Source organism: Netta rufina (assembly GCF_964035555.1).
Source record: "Netta rufina genome assembly, chromosome: 20".
Lineage (NCBI taxonomy): Eukaryota > Metazoa > Chordata > Aves > Anseriformes > Anatidae > Netta > Netta rufina.
Window position 1 is genome coordinate 1,017,887 of NC_140144.1, and position 15,049 is coordinate 1,032,935.

General features: G+C 58.8%; 4 protein-coding genes across 7 annotated transcripts in view; 1 reads left to right on the forward strand and 3 right to left on the reverse strand.

Moving 5' to 3' along the window:
• Positions 1-727: 727 nt before the first annotated feature.
• Positions 728-2,497, reverse strand: TMEM141 (transmembrane protein 141). The gene is made up of 5 exons (XM_084299099.1): positions 2,428-2,497; positions 2,269-2,335; positions 2,078-2,161; positions 1,649-1,780; positions 728-996 (listed from the first exon to the last, which is right to left on the reverse strand). Exons 1-5 carry the CDS (start codon positions 2,479-2,481, stop codon positions 920-922), a joined length of 414 nt encoding a protein of 137 aa, XP_084155225.1. The 5' UTR covers positions 2,482-2,497; the 3' UTR covers positions 728-919.
• A 34-nt stretch (positions 2,498-2,531) lies between these two features.
• Positions 2,532-5,131, forward strand: PAXX (PAXX non-homologous end joining factor). 3 transcript variants are annotated; one of them, XM_084299241.1, is made up of 7 exons: positions 2,532-2,645; positions 2,727-2,787; positions 2,873-2,922; positions 3,002-3,192; positions 3,941-4,015; positions 4,456-4,549; positions 4,647-5,131. In XM_084299241.1, the coding sequence occupies exons 1-7, from the start codon at positions 2,542-2,544 to the stop codon at positions 4,684-4,686; spliced, it is 615 nt and encodes a 204-aa protein (XP_084155367.1). In that variant the 5' UTR covers positions 2,532-2,541; the 3' UTR covers positions 4,687-5,131. The 3 variants fall into 3 exon arrangements, 2 of the variants coding, with proteins under 2 accessions (XP_084155367.1, XP_084155368.1); XM_084299242.1 differs by having other exon boundaries at positions 3,944-4,015; XR_014619016.1 differs by lacking the exons at positions 4,456-4,549; positions 4,647-5,131 and having other exon boundaries at positions 3,002-3,721; positions 3,944-4,014.
• A 1,050-nt stretch (positions 5,132-6,181) lies between these two features.
• CLIC3 (chloride intracellular channel 3) lies at positions 6,182-8,950 on the reverse strand (the record flags this gene model as incomplete). The annotated part of the gene is given in 7 exon segments (XM_084299075.1): positions 6,182-6,340; positions 6,756-6,931; positions 7,269-7,375; positions 7,513-7,638; positions 7,931-8,040; positions 8,836-8,901; positions 8,903-8,950. Coding segments are annotated over 7 exon segments (792 nt in total).
• Positions 8,951-9,356: 406 nt separating this feature from the next.
• ABCA2 (ATP binding cassette subfamily A member 2) overlaps positions 9,357-15,049 on the reverse strand; it is a 42,064-nt gene continuing 36,371 nt past the window's right edge. For both annotated transcript variants that reach the window (XM_084299139.1, XM_084299138.1), the window contains 8 exons: positions 14,772-14,913; positions 14,258-14,392; positions 13,871-13,974; positions 13,466-13,558; positions 13,050-13,152; positions 12,761-12,898; positions 12,294-12,500; positions 9,357-11,996 (listed from right to left, as the gene is read on the reverse strand). In XM_084299139.1, the coding sequence (XP_084155265.1) occupies positions 11,961-11,996; positions 12,294-12,500; positions 12,761-12,898; positions 13,050-13,152; positions 13,466-13,558; positions 13,871-13,974; positions 14,258-14,392; positions 14,772-14,913 (958 nt within the window). In that variant the 3' untranslated portion in view covers positions 9,357-11,960. The remainder of the gene's footprint in view (positions 11,997-12,293; positions 12,501-12,760; positions 12,899-13,049; positions 13,153-13,465; positions 13,559-13,870; positions 13,975-14,257; positions 14,393-14,771; positions 14,914-15,049) is intronic.

Here is a 15,049-nt window from a genome sequence, read left to right on the forward strand (position 1 = left end):
TCTTGTAGATGGGCATCACGTTTGCTGGCTACCAGTCAACTGGGACCTCCCGCAATAGCCAGGACTGCTGATAAATGATGGTAAGCAGGTTGGCCAGTTCCTCCGCCAGTTCCCTCAGTATCCTCGGAGTGGATCCCATCCAGACCCATCGACTTGCGTACATCCAAGTGCTGTAGCAGGTCACTAAACGTTTCCTCACAGATTATGAGGGCCACATTCTGCTCCCCATCCGCTTCCACCAGTTCAGGGTACTGGGTATCCAGAGAACAACTGCTCTTGCTGCTAAAGACTGAGGCAAAGAAGGCATTAAGCACCTCAGCCTTTTCCTCATCTTTAGTAACTAAGTTTCCCCCTGCATCCAGTAAAGGATGGAGATTCTCCTTAGTCCTCCTTTTCGTGTTGATTTATTTATAAAAACATTTTTTGTTGTCTTTAACAGCAGTAGCCAGATTGAACTCCAGGTGAGCTTTGGGCCTTTCTAATTTTGACCCTGCACAGCCTTACAACATCCTTATAGTCTTTCTGAGTGGCTTGCCCTCTTTTCCAACAGTCATAAACCCTCTTTTTTTCCTAAGCTTTAGCCACAACTCTCTGTTCAGTCTGCTTCAACATTTACCAGAGGGACTGTCTCTAGGTGACTCCTGCACGCCACCTCTTTCCATCCTATTGGCAGTCTTTACTTTAACCACAGTGTGCACTTTGAGCTCTGGACTTTTATTATGTTTGCCATGTGCAATGCTCACACACAAACCACCTGAGAGTCTCAGGTCTCCAACATGCATGCACTGCACCACTGACTTATCTAAACTCCCTGGCAGTACTACAGACAACTCCCATGCAGCACAGGCACATCAGGCAAACAGCAAGGGGTGAAGACAGCAGCAGCAGGACACAGGCGTAGCACACTGTGCTGCACTGGCTACTCCACAATATCTCCATACTTGTTCCTCCTCACAGGTGGTGCGACTCTCTCTGCGTCCTCTGGGCTGAGACTTTCTGCAATAGACAAGAACAAACTCCTTGTACCCCAGACAATCCCAGCATCTTTGGCAGGTGTGAGCAGAGAACCATAAAGCTCTGGTGAAGAGTTTGATGTCTCTTCAGCTTGGCCTAGCTTCAAGAATTCATTGATGCTAATAGCAGATAGCAGAGGCAGCCATGAAAACCACACAGCAGAGGCTGCTCTGGTGCCCTCTGCAGCCCTACCTTTCTCATGAGCAGCCTGGCTTAAGCACAAGCATGGAGGGGTTTGCTAGCTCACAATCTTCTGCCCTATTCTTCCTCTTCTAGCAAACAAAACCTCCTCCACAATGTCTCTCATGAATCCACAGAACAGGCAGGCCAGCAAGCAGAAGTGAGCATACACTCTCCATACCACTGGCTGCACCCAAATGATGGGCCCAGAGAAGTGAGAGCTGTGAGACAGAGGCAGGGCACTCTGACTGCCCTAGCACTGCTGCTACCCCAGAGGGCTACTCCAGTCACATAAGAGAAGAGTCCCTTAACTGCAGGGTGCCTCTGTGGGACTTTACCAGGGATTCTAAGAAAGACACAAATAGTCACCAGCTTAGAAGCAATGCAGGAACAGCAAAGAGCTGCAGCAGGCAAGACAAGCCCAGGTAAAGCAGCAAGGAGACATGAAATATACCTGTAGGTTGAGACAGCCCATCGGCCATGGTATGCTCCTGTGGGGACTTGCCCGTCTCCAGGTAAATCCAGAAGTCAGAGCATTTCTGTGTCTCTGCTTTGGTCACCATATAGCTGGCAAGGGATCCTGCAGCTGAAGAGACCAAACATGCAGGCAGCTTCCAGAGAGCACTGGTAACAAGAGTGTTTGCAACTGCCTACAGGCAGCACCCTTGAGGAGCTTGGGGAGCAGAAGGGTGGAATGAGTCAGGTCACAATGCCCCCCACATTAAGGGCAAACTGCCGTTCCACCTGCAAACATGGCACCGGTCCTGCAAGCCGAGGCCGTGCTCCCTGCAGGGCCCAGCACTGCCAGCCTGCTCACAGCCGAGCCTGCAGCCACATCCAGGCAGCAGGCGCTAGGCAGGGCAAGGAGGCTCAGGGCACTCACCCACGGACAGCAACAGGTTGTACTGGAGGGCGTACGGCAGCTTCTTGTTCACCAGCTTCTGCACGGCGAAAGCGGCTCCGCTGCCTGCCAAAGCCCAGGGACCGCGAGCAGGATGCCAGCCAAGGCCACCCGCCGGTGGGGGGCCGAGTGCTGGGGCCTCCCCCGCCCGGCGGAGCCCGCCCCGGCCGTACCTGCCAGGAAGGCGCCGATGCCCTTCATGAAGGCGTGGGACTGGCACGCCGCGTACTGCCGCAGCGCCTGCGGAGACACCGTCAGGGCACCGGCCCGGCCCCCCCGCCCGGTCCCCGGCTCGCGGCCCCCCAGCCCCGCCAGGTAGGGCCGGCGCCTACCGGGTGCTTGGCGGCCACGCTCTCGTCCACCCGCTGCAGCCCCAGGTTCCCCATGGCGGCGCCGCCCTCGCCGGCCGTGCAGGGCCCGGGGCCCGCCCCTTCCGCGCCGCCGCCATGGCGGAGCCGCCGGGGCCTTTCTGCGTCCTGGGGGCCGGGCCGGGCCGGTACCTCTGCTACTGCTGCCCCGCGGCCGGCCCCGGCTCTGCCGGCACCGTCTGGTGAGTGCCGCGCCGGGCGGGGGAGCGGGCCGGGCCGGGCCGGGCCGGCTCGAGCCCCGCCTGAGCCGCTGCCCCCCGCAGTGTGACCGACGCGCTGGAGGTCTGGGCCGGGGAGCTCGGCGCCCGCCCGCCGCAGGGCCGCGTACGTAGCGGGGCTGGGGGCCGCGGGGGGGGGCCGGGGCGGCGGGGTCCCGGGCCGCGCCGCAGGAGGTGCCCTCTCCCCTCAGGCGCCGCAGGGCGGGACGTGCCTGCCGGAGGACGACGTCGCGAAGCTGAGGTGGGTGCTCGGCCGGACCCGGCGCCCTTTGCCGCGGGGCTCCGGGCTCTCGCCTCACCCCGGGCGCTTGCCCACGCAGGGAAGCCCTGCAGCGTGGGGCCGTTTCCCTGAGCCTGCAGGATGGCAGGGCCACGCTGCAGCTGCAAGGGGAGGCCGGACACAGCACCCTTCATCTCTGCAAGCTGCCTGTTGCTGAGGCGAGGACCCAGCTCCAAGCGCTGATGTTTGGCTTGGCGACTTCCATCAAGAAGCTGGAAGAACATCTCGAAGGTCTGTGTGTGGTTGTGGAACAGGGCAACGGGAGAAAGGAGATCAGCTTCCATCCACTGTCGTGGTATCATCTCTCTCCCACCTAAGGTTTCCCCCAAGTGAGCCGGTTCAGAGGACCAAGTAAGATGGCATTTAGGAGGCTATGTTTTCATGGTCTCATCCCACATGACATCTCCTCATGAGCTATGGTTAAATTGGCCAGGAGAGATGAAAATGTGTGGACTGGGCAGCAGAGGTGCTACTTTCGTCTTCCTGCTTGGGCTGACCTGTTCCCAAAGCTGGCCAGGGCATTCCCTGACCATCTTGGGCAGAAGAGATCCTGTATAGGACTAAAAGCAGCATTGTGACAGTGTGCAGGAGCACAACCTTGCCCTAATGGCTGACAAAACACCATTGTTGCCTTACAGAGGCAAGTTTCCTTTACCGTGAGGGTGACGGAGCATTGGAACAGGCTGCTCAGAGAGCCTGTGGAGTCTCCATCTCTGGAGATATTCAGAACCCTACTGGATGTGATCCTGTGCAACATGCTGTAGGTGACCCTGCTTGTCAGGGAGGTTGGACTAGATGATCTCCAGCTCTCCCTTCCAACCTCAACCATTCTGTGAAGGTCTTGGGGTAGCAGCACCCTAGATGGAAGTGGCTGGAAAGAGAATGTTGCTAGGTTTGGTTGTGGGCTGTGGAGGGGAGGGAGCTTGCTGGGAAGCCCGGGATACATTGGCACATAATCTGATTCTCATTCCTGTCTCAGCAGTGGTGGGCACGCTGGGGTCTTCCTGCAGCCCTGAGAAGAATGCTGCCCAGAGCCAGCAGCTCTTCCTGCCAGGTAGGCAGTTACCATGAGTTGTGTTGCTTGTTTGCTTTCTCTTCTCCAGGAAGCTGCTGGCTCCTGTGTCCTTGTACTCTCCAGGAAACTCTGAGCCCCTTCTGCTTTGGCTGCTGTCAACCACCCTGCTCTTGGTGCCCTTCCCAGCACAGGAGGGGCCAGGGCTCAGCATGGTAGCTCTTGAGGTGCACTGTGCTCAGGTCCGATGCCTAGTATCACCAAGCAGGGTTGCTTGCTGGCCTCCAGGAGAAGGTCAGGCTTCACTGCTCTTCCATGGCAGTTCTGCGAGTCCCTGGAGCTTTCACATAGGAGACCAAGTATGGCCCCTCATCATCCATGTCTCCTGGAGGCACATCCTGGGCACGGAGGGGCTTGCAGGGCTGCCAGAGCAACCAGCTGACCTTTGCTTTCCCTATCCTTCCTGTCTCTGACTGAGGCAGACCCCAGCCCAAGGAAGAACAGGGCTGCTGGCTCAGCTTTGTCAGCTAAGCGGAAGATCCCAGGAGAGTCTCTCATTAATCCTGGTTTCAAAAGGTAAGCGCTGTTCCACAGCCCAGTGCTGGGACTTGAGGTCCAGTGGTCACCAGCAAGCTCCTGGCTGGCCTGTGACTCTCCTTCCATCGCCTTCTAGCAAGAAGGCACCATCTGGAGTGGACTTTGAAGACTCATGACCTGTGGTGTCCTGTCCCCCCGATGACAGCATTTTCAACCACATGTGGCTGATAGAGGTTTTACTGCCTCCTGGCCCTGCCAGGCTCCTTGCTGCAGGTGTGGATCATGGTCAACAAGGGAGATGGATGGGGCAAGCAGGACCCAGAGACCCGGAAGCAGTGCCTGGCAGGCCTGAGGGGGCAGCAGATCCTCAGCTGGTGCTGTGGCAGGGCCTTGGGGGGAGGGGGTAGACAGGGCAGGGATGACAAAGTGGTGGCTTTTTTTACCTGCAGCTTCTTCCTGCTGAAAGGAGCCACCCCTTTACTCCACTCGCCATTAATTGGTGTTTTGTTTTTTTTTTTTTTTTAAATATCTTTGAAAGATATTTTTTTAAAGATCGCCTGTGCTTAATTTATTGCCAGTAAAGCTGTTTTTAGCCAGCTGGTCTCTGGGGGCTTGTCCAGAGTGAGAGTGTGTGTGTGTCATTCCCTTTTGCCCCTCCATTGCTCTGGAGCCATGTGGCCAATTTCAACTGAATCTGAGGAGTCAAGGGGTCGGAGGAGTTCACTTTCCTGACAGTTTTGTGCCAGTGGGCTGGTGGGTGACTGGTTAGAGCTTCTCTAGCCCCCTGCAGAGCTGGAAGTTTGGGCACAGCCCTTGCTAGACTTGGAGGCCTGTGCAAAGTCCTGTGTGGGCGGAGAGCTGTTGGGGTCTGTCACTCCAGACACAGTTATCTTGCTTGCAAAGCCTTTATTGATCACCAGGTGCTCTGATACATGGCTTGGACTTTTCCCACTTCATCCCCATCCCTGTCCCAAATCTTCTCAAGAGAGCTTCCTAAGAATGGGTCCTGGAGGGACAGTGCCCTCTGCTCCCCTTGCACAGGGCAATGGGGACAGAGGGCAAGGTCATCAGCATCACCAACAGCATTCCCACACCTCCATTCCCAGGGCTTTGCCATGGCTGTGCCAGTTCTCCTCACCCTGTGCTGCTCTTCACAGGCATCAGGTGGTGCCAGCTGTCCTGGCACAGCCCTGTCTTGGGTCCCTCATGTGGCTGGTGGCACAATGTGCCTCTGAGGGAGGCTGCAGGGATACCCTCTCTGCTCTGGGCTCTCTGCTCTAGGCAGACTTTTTTCTTCCCAAAATGAGGCTCGGCTCCTGCTGTTACCCTCAGCATTGCCCAGCTCCGTTACAAGTGGTGCCCATGGCCGTACCTTTGCACCCATATTTGTGCTTGAGGGATCACAGGGTAGGTCAAGAGTGTCCTGGCCAGGCAGGGAGGGTGACAAGAAGCGAGAATGCATTTGCAGGTTCAGTGCAAGGCAGCTTGCTGATAGCACCTCAGGCAAGGGTGTCAGCTTGGGGAAATTTGGGTACCAGGGATGCAGCTCATGCTCTCTGCCCTCCCGAGTGCAATTCAGGCAGGACAGTGGTGGTGGCAGTGGAACCGGGGCAGGCATTGGCCTGCTGCCTGACCCCATCCCTATGCCCACCTGGGTGTTTGCCCGGCTCACTACGGAGACCGGACCACAGAGCGATAGGCCTGAACTATCTCCTCACTGTTGGGGCAGGTGTACTTGAACTCCTTGGTTTCGCTGGCGTTGTTAAGGTAGCGCCACACACCGCGCAGGTCCTTGGGGATCCCGAAGTGGCGATAATGCTGGCAGACAATCTGCAGGCAGAAACAGCATGAGCTCTTGCCCAGCACTGTGTGCCTGTGATGTGCCAAGGAGGGTTTTGTGGCTGGTAGGCAGTGGCATTCACAGCCACATGGGTGACATAGCATGAGGGGACATCTGTGGCAGTGCACAGGATGGAGAGGTGGTACCTGGTGGGGGATGCAGACGGGAGTGAAGTCTGCAGGAAGGCACCAAGCTGTGCAGGGGTCATGGGGAAGGGCGTGCCAGGCAGGCACCTGGGGGGCATGGTGAATGGGGGAGAAGAGGGAACACGGGTGGGTGTAGGGGCGGAGAGTTGTTGCAGGCAGGTGATGGGCTGGCACCCAGGAGGAGGTGAGGGCGTGGGGCAGGCAGTACAGAGAAGCCAGGGCAAGTGGAAGGTCACAGCATGGGGATGCCTGTGCTCACCTGCACGATGTTGAGCTTGGGCAGCAGGTTGCAGTCAGCTAACGTGAGCTGGTCCCCGTCGAGGAAGCGGCGCTGGGAGGTCCGGAGGTGGGGCTCACAGGCCAGCTCATACTCCAGGGGGGCACTCAGGTACTCATCCAGCTTCAGCAGGGCCCTCAGCAGGCTTCGCTGCAGTGCTGCAGGATGGGCAGCAGCACACTGGGTCAGGGCAGCACCCTGCTGCAGGCATGGGACCGGCAGCTTTGCTGAGCCCTCCCTGCCACGTAGCCTCCTCTGTCAGCCTGCCCTGGTGCCCGCATTGTTCTTGCCTGGCCCAGGTTGGTCCCTCCCTGTTCTGCCAAGGGTACCCTGGCTCAGCTGTGCTGAACCACACTGGGGGTGACAGGCTGGGGGTACCAGGATGCTGAGGGATGGGCAAGGAAGGGCTGGCCAGCCTTAGGGGTCTCAGCACCTGAGGGCCTGCCTGGGGTTCCCCAGTGTGGCACAGCACAGGTGGCCCCCCCACTTCCTCACCTTCATCCTGGGCGGGCACTGGGTTCTTAATGAAGGTGGAGAACTTGTGGAAGATGTCATTGCCTGCCAACCTTGACTCCTTGTACTGTGGGACCAGGCTGGGGAACCTGTGGGGATGTGGGCACAGCTATGGAAGGAGGCAGAGGCTGGCAGGCCCAGGTGCTGCCTGCCCCCTGCCCCTTTCTCAGCCTCCCCCACCACACTTTAACCACTTCCCCTTTCTGGGGCAGTGCTGGACACTGACATGGGGGGGGCCAGCCTGTCCTCCAGAAAGTCCTCGATATTGACAGTGTCGGTCTTCGGGTCTCCGTTGTAGAGCAGAACGGGCAGCTGGGCACCTGGTGCAAAGTCCTTCAGCACGTCCAGTGCCCTGCAGGAGACAGGAATGGTTGCTGATGCCCACTTTGCCCAGAGCTTTGTGGGGCACTGTGTTGTATGCGTGTCCAGGGCAAAATGATTATGTGGTTCCCCCAAGGCTGCTCCTGCCCCACTGTGTGCCTGTGGCAGTTCTGCCCTGGAAAATGCCCACCACCCTCCCTCAGGGCAGTGGTGGGCAGCCAGGGGGATAAAACAGACTTTACCCTTCATGCCTTTTCCCAAGGTGGTGGGGTCCTGCCTATACCCCTCAGACCAGTGTGTGGGTACCACAGGGTGCCGCTCACCTCTTCACATCCACGGTGGTGAGGGTAAAGGGCACCCCTTTGAGCAGCAGCACCATGAAGAGCCGCTGGCAGAAAGGGCAGTGGCCCACACTCTCCCCGTCCTCGCTTGCCTGCGGGCAAAGACAGAGAGCTCAGCTACCCCAGCCCCACACTCCGGCAGTGGGTGCGGGCTGGGGCCTTGGCTGGCTGCGGGCCAGCGAACAATACAGGCAGCTTCTAGGGCCTGTTATGCTGGGCACAGCGCCAGTCCCTGGCCCCTGCCTGCTCATGGGGCCTCTGTGCCCCACCCCAGAGCAGCCTGCGTGGCACAGTAGGTGGTGGCCCACAGTGCTGGGTGGCAGGGGTTTGGCACAGCCACTAGCTTGGCACCTGGCTGTGGCAGGGGACAGCCCAGCAAGACAGGGGCTGTGTGGTGGCCGTAGGAGGTTTATGGCAATGCTGTTGGCCCTGCCACCCTCCAGGCGTGCCCTCAGGCAGGCCATGTCCTGCCCTGTACAGCTGGACAAACTGCCCTAGCCAGGTGGTGGCTAGGAAAGGCCCAGGAGGTGCAGGTGCAGGCATCAAGGCACTGCAGTGGCTGGGCTGGTGTGCAGGGGTCCCCTCTTCACCCAGATGTGTACACACACACACAAAGGGTACCTGTAGTGGATGTAGGGTGGGAGAGGGAGTGTGATACCCCAGTCCAGCAGCCCTTGCTGAGCACCTATGTCTGTGGGGCAGGCAGCAGCACAGCGTGCTGGAGAAGATGCCAAGCTGCTTGCTACCTGCCTGGGAACCTGCAGGTGGACAGGGGGGTGTGCAGGGGTAGCTGAGCCACCCCAGCCCAGGGTACTGCCAGGGGTAGCAGCCAGAAGCATCCCTGCCCAGCCCACATCATCCCCAACCTCCAAACGACCTCCACTCACCTTGACGAAGAGCTGTATTTGGGGTTTCTCAGCCATGCTGGGTGGTGGCTGCTGGTTGACTGGTGACTGTGCTGCAAGTGCCTGTGCTGGAGCTGCAGCCCCTCCCAGCCCACATTCCTCCCTGGGGTGCACCCGCTCCCACCCACGCCTGGCCCCACGGCATGGCTGGGGACGCCCTGCTGTGGGGCCCTGGCTGCCAGGGCTGCTGCCCAACAAGGGCAGCTCACAGCAGCACCCGCTGCTCCTGCTCAGCACCTGGGGCTGCTGCATCCCATGGGGCTTTGTGTCTGCCAGCACCCCCCAGCCAGACTCACCACCAGCCCTGGACAATGCCATGTGCTGGGTATGGCCCTGCATTGCATCCAGCTCCCTTTACCCACACCAGGCTCTTGCACCCCACCTGGGGCACTAGGAAGCCCATCTTCTGCCATTCCCCAGCCAGATCCCTCCCCAGGCACCACAGCCCTGGCAGCCCTGAGCTCCTGCCCACCTCCTTCCAGACACCACACAACCTTGCTGGCTTCAGTCATTATTTTTTATTTAAAACAAACATTATTTTCACATTTCATCTTTTTTTTTCTTGCTAGCAATGTACAGGCTCCTCCAGAGCATCTCCACCCATCGGTACGCCCCACACTTGGGGCTGTGCATGGCACAGGTGCTGGCATCTGAGGATGTGTGGAGGGAGGCAAGGTGGGAAGCAGGGCCAAACTCAACAAAGCAAATAATGTTAAGGCAGCAGTCACCCCCACCTCGGGCAATGCTGCATCGCTCCAGCCCACTGCCATGGGGCACCTGTCTGTGCAACCACCCTCAGGGTGCCCAAGGGTCAAGGGCCGTCCTGCACCTGGGATGGGGAGGCCACTACGGCCACCCAGGCTGCTAAGTGTGCCATGGACACATTGTGCTAGGGGCACAAAAGCTTCTCTGACTGTCCAAGGACAGTAGTACAGTGGCACAGCACCAGGTGGGCACAGATCTGCTGATGGGAGCACTGGGGGTTCTCCTTGTCAGAGGAGCCCCACGAGGCACAGCAGCAGGACAGGTGTGGGGTGAGGATGAAGTCCTGCCTGGCCAGAGCTGGCCACTGCAGCAGTGTAGGGCACCATGCTCCCCTTGGGTGCCCAGAGAGGGCTGAGCTGTGCCACCTCCAAGGTGACACCTGAAAGCCTGCAGGTGACACTGTCTCTCCATGGTGGCAGAGAGAGCTAACCTGGACTTTGCTTGTACCCCAGCACAGTGTGGTGCACTGCCTGCACCATCTGCACCACCCAGTGACCAGACAGTTTCCTGTATGCCATAAAAAATATATGGTCTGAAAAATCTGAAAATAGAGCTTATCATCTCCCCCCAATTTTTCCCCTATTGAAAATACTGTATATTGTATCACAATCTATAGCAGTTGGCATACAGGAGTGCTGAGCCCTGGGAGAGGCATGGGCACAGCAGAGGGCAAGGTGGCACCTGGGTCTACGGGGCCTGGGGCTTAGCCCACACCTGTGCCAGGGAGACTGGAAAGGCCAGCAAGGCCTCCAGGATGGAGGCAGCCATGGATGGTTGCACCATACAGTATGGCAGCTCTGGACACACCAGGGTGCTGCAGACATCCCAGGGGTGGGTGGTCAGGGTTAGCATCATGAGCCTGGAGGTCACCCCTGCTTTGTCACAGCTGTGCGATGCTGAAAAGCAGTGGGCTGGGGGTGTCACAGAGTGGCACTGCCCCCAGGGGTGACACGGTGGCAAGACCCTCTGCAGAAAGGAGGGGCACTGCCACCTGAGGGGGTGCCTGCTGCCTGCCCCAGGTGACACGCAGGGCCACAGATGCTGGCCTCCATCCTTCCATCCCCAACATTCCAGGCACCTCTGCCAGGCTGAACCAGTGCAGAGTCAGGCTGCCTTGTCCTCACACCTTGAGGCCACCTCCCTCCCCAAACTCAAAAGCCATCCTGGGGCGCAGCAGTTCCCTCTCCCAGTGCCATCAGTGAACCAATAACTAGAATCCATTACAAATAGCTCCCACGCTGGGCCAGACTCTGAGCAATGAGTGCTAGGGCAAGGGAGAAAAGGATGGGTGACAGTAGAAAGATGGCACAGTTGCAGCGATGCCCTGTGCCTAATGCTCACTGAGGGAAGCAGAGTGTGATGGCAGGCAGGAGGGCAGGGTGAGGGATTCTGGGACATGGTTGGGGGCAGAGGGGAGAAACAGCTGGTGCCAGCACGTGAAATACCCTGTGAAATACCTCTCTGCCCCACCACGTGCCTCTCTGCATGGGCGCCAGTGCTGTGCCCCAGGGATAGCACTGAGTGCCCAGAGCGAGCAAGGAAAGGCTTGGCAGAGCCAGGGCAAGCACTGGTACCTGGCAGAGGCAGCCCTGGGCAAGGTAGCAAGCCCAGTGCTTGGCAGGGCCAAACCCCTCAGCTGGCAGAAGCACCAGCAGGGCTGAGTCCCTCTCTCCAGCAGGCTTGAGGTCACAAGTGATGTTCTGTCAGCAGTGCTGACAACAGAAATCAAAGGGTGAAGCACTGGAGCTCCTGCCTCTGTAATGCTGGGCCAATGAGCCCCTTGTGATGCCATGAGCAAGCGCCAAACCCGGCAGGTGATGGAAACGAGGAAAAAGTAGCAGTCCTTCCTCTGGCCATGCCAGGTCCAGGCCTGGGGTAGTGATGGGGCAGGGGTATCCCCATGGCCAGGATTCCCTTGGGGTGGATGCAAAAGTGGGTGTCCAAAGGCACCACTCTCAGAGGTCTCTTCCCTGCCAGCATGGGACACGCAGGGCTGGCGGCACTGTTGCAATGTAGTGTCCTGTTCACAGTCTCTGTCCGTGGCATGCACCAGCCTGGCAAGCTGGCAAGGACGGCAGCCCCTGCTGGTGCCATGTGGGGAGTTGCTCCAGAGCTGCAGGGGACAAAGGCCAGCTGGTGGCCATTGGTTCAGAGTCCATCCAGGCTGGTACCGTACCCACTGTGTCCTTTCCAGCAGCAGGGCTTGACCCCCTGGGCATGTGGGGGCAGTTCCCTGCATCCCCATGCTGACTGCGTCCGCTCAACAGGGACAAAGGGAGAGGAGAGGCAAAAAGTATTTGGTGGCTTCACAGCCAGGGGATGTGGCTCCCCCCCTCAGTGTCTCAGCACAGCGTGTCCGTGTTGAATGAGAGCTGAGCCTGCGGACACAAGGACAGCAGGGCTCAGGGGCCAGGGCCAGGCAAGGGACTGCCAGCTCTGCTCAGCACACTGAGCTCTGGGGCACTGTGGGGGCCAGGACCTGTTGTGGACATTGGGGAGCCCCCACAGACTTCTTTCCCACACAGCACCCTCCTGCCTGGCCCCTGCCCCAAAGGGTTCCACTTCCCCAGGATGAGGCTGCAGCACCTAGTGCAATGCCAGGGCTTGGCCCCAATGCTCCATGATAGAGACATAGCTGGGACCCCGGTCACTGAGATACTGGGAGCACTTCTCACCCTCTCCTCCTCGAAGCTGATGAGGCCTTCATCATCAGTTTCCAGGTCCTCCTGCTCCTCCACCACCAAGGCCTGCAGCTCTGTGGGGGTTGCCCGTGGGCGCAGAAGGCTCAGCACATGCTCCAAGGGTGACTGCATTGCACAGCTAGGGCTTGTCTCCTGCTGCTCCAGGTTGTCACTTTGCTTCTTGGCAAAATTCACAAACACCTGGCAGGAAAAGGGTGAGAGGCTGCAAGAGACATGGCACAGAACCCTGCCCCAGGCTGCCCCTAGCCTGACACTGCTGCCACCAGAGATGAGCCATGAGCACATCCCTGCCTCTGCATTCCCCCATGTTCCTGGCCTAGCACTTGCTGCTCTTGTACTGAAAGAGGCTTTTGCAGGCACTTGGGCATGGTCACCTCCCTGGGCACAGTCACCCTCCCTGGGCATGAGCACCCTGCTTCTCACTCCATCCCAGGCCTCACATTGTCCAGTGTGGTCTGGCTGACAGAGTAGTCTTCAATGCCCAGCACATCCACCACCTGCTCCATTTTGCTGAAGACCTGTGCCAGTGAGATCTGGTCTGACTTGAGCTGGTACTGGGCCTTAGTGTGGTGCCGCTCCTGCAAAGGACACTGAGGTCACACCCCAAACCCCATTCCATCAGCCCAGAGGGGGATCCCATGGAAGGGACAGCCCCTTGGGGGACAAAGGCTGCTTTCCACCATGACACATGGGCTGGCAGGGATTGCACTGTCACCACTGGGATCTCACCTTGAGGATGGCCTCAGGAAAGTTGCGGTTGAAGAACCTCACCACCTCCTTGACGTTGAGGCTGGACTTTGTGCGCACTGTGATCATGTAGCCATCTCCAAACCTGCACAGGCATGAGGGACCCCATGAGACCCTACCTCCCCACCTGCACCTCTGTGGGGAAGGACTGATCCCATGGAAACCTGCCTGCTGGGGATGATACTCACCAGGCTGCCACTGCACCCACCAGGACAGTCAGGTGCCAGTCCAGGCTGCCCTGATCCCCATGCCCACCCTCTAAAGCAGCAGCCACACAGATGGTTGAAATCTTCATGCACATGCCATGAAGAAACGAGCCATACACCCTGCCATTCAGAAACCAGCACCTCCTGGCATGTGGCACACACAGGATGCTGGACCCCTCACTAGGTTCTTACCTGTTTTTCAGATGCTGGATGCTGCCAAGACATTTGAGCCGCCCATTCACCATGATGGCCAGGCGGGTACAGAGTGCCTCACATTCCTCCATGCTGGGGAAACAGGACAGGTTTGAGCTGGGTGGCTAGAGGCCACACAGCATGGGCAGAGGGTGCAATGTCTACCTGCAAGGGGCTGCAGGCTGGACATAAGTGGAGTCAAGTTCCTCAGGCCTTCACCCCTTGTGCCATGGCACCACCACCAGTGATGGGAGACAGCAAGAGGGTGTCCCAGGCTCCCTCCCTGTGTCCTTTGCCATACACTGTCCCCTGGAGTCCAAAGAGCCCCACTTCCACCCACCACCTGCCCACACAGCACATGAAGTGCCTGGAGGTGTCATGGGTGTAGCCCAAAGCGCCTCAGACCTGTGGGACGTGAGCACCACGGAGCGGCCTGTTTTGATGACATCCAGGATGAGGTTCCAGAGGAAGCGCCGTGCCTTGGGATCCATCCCTGTTGTTGGCTCATCCTATGGGACAGATGGCATGCTCAGACAAGGCAGCTCCTGGGGGAACCCCGCCGCTCCCTGCCTTCCCATCACATGGGCACAGCTCTGCTTCCCTGCCCCTTGGAACTCTTGTGGTAGAGCCAGTGGCAGACAGCTTCCACCCAGGGCCCTGTTTCACCCAGGATGGCTGCACACTAGCCTGGGTCCAGCCCCAGGGATATGGGACTGAGTGGGAGCACAGGTCAGTGATAGGGGTGGGTCAAGGACCCCACATCACAGGGTGTTGGGGTGGCCTGGGGCGCACCAGGAAGATGAAGGCTGGGTAGCCGATCAATGCGATGGCTGTGGACAGCTTCCTCTTGTTGCCTCCACTGTAGGTGCTGGCAGGCTTGTCAGCGTATTTGGTCAGCTCAAGCTTCTTCAGTGCCCACTTGACTACCTGCAAGGTGCAGAGGGCTGTGGTCCCCCTGCCAGGGCTCCAAATGCCCCTGGTCATGGGACACGCAGAGCTGGCAGCATGCAACGGGCAAGCAGCCAGGCCCCACAGCATGGACCAGCTGCCAAGCGATGTGCTGGGCAGGGGAGCCCCATGAGAGCCCCTCGCACAGCCCTGTGTGTTGGTGGGGCCTGTAAGCACCTGTGCCCAACCCTGGCCCAGTGATGGGCACACTACTGGAGCAGCACTGTCCTTGGGCAGCAACCGGCAGTCATGAGGGCAGCAGTACCCGCCCAGGTCCCCACTGGCGGCTGGTGAAATTCTGTTCCCAGAGCAGCCCATGGCACAGCACCAGCCCTCACATGCCCCACCAAAGCCCTACCCGCTCCTCATCTTTCCACGGGATGCCACGCAGGCGGGTGTAGAGCTCCAGGTGCTCCTGGGCTGTCAGCTCGTCGAAGAGTGCATCGAACTGTGGGCAGTAGCCCAAGCTCTGCTGCACCTGCAGGAGCTCCTTCAGGATGCTGCAGAAAGGACAAAGGGGCCACAGGGAGAAGGAATTACTGTCTGCCCACAAACAATTTTTCCTTTTGAGTACACCTGTTGCTCATCCTCCTTTCACATGCCTTTATATTGCAGCATCTTATTCCAAGAAAACCG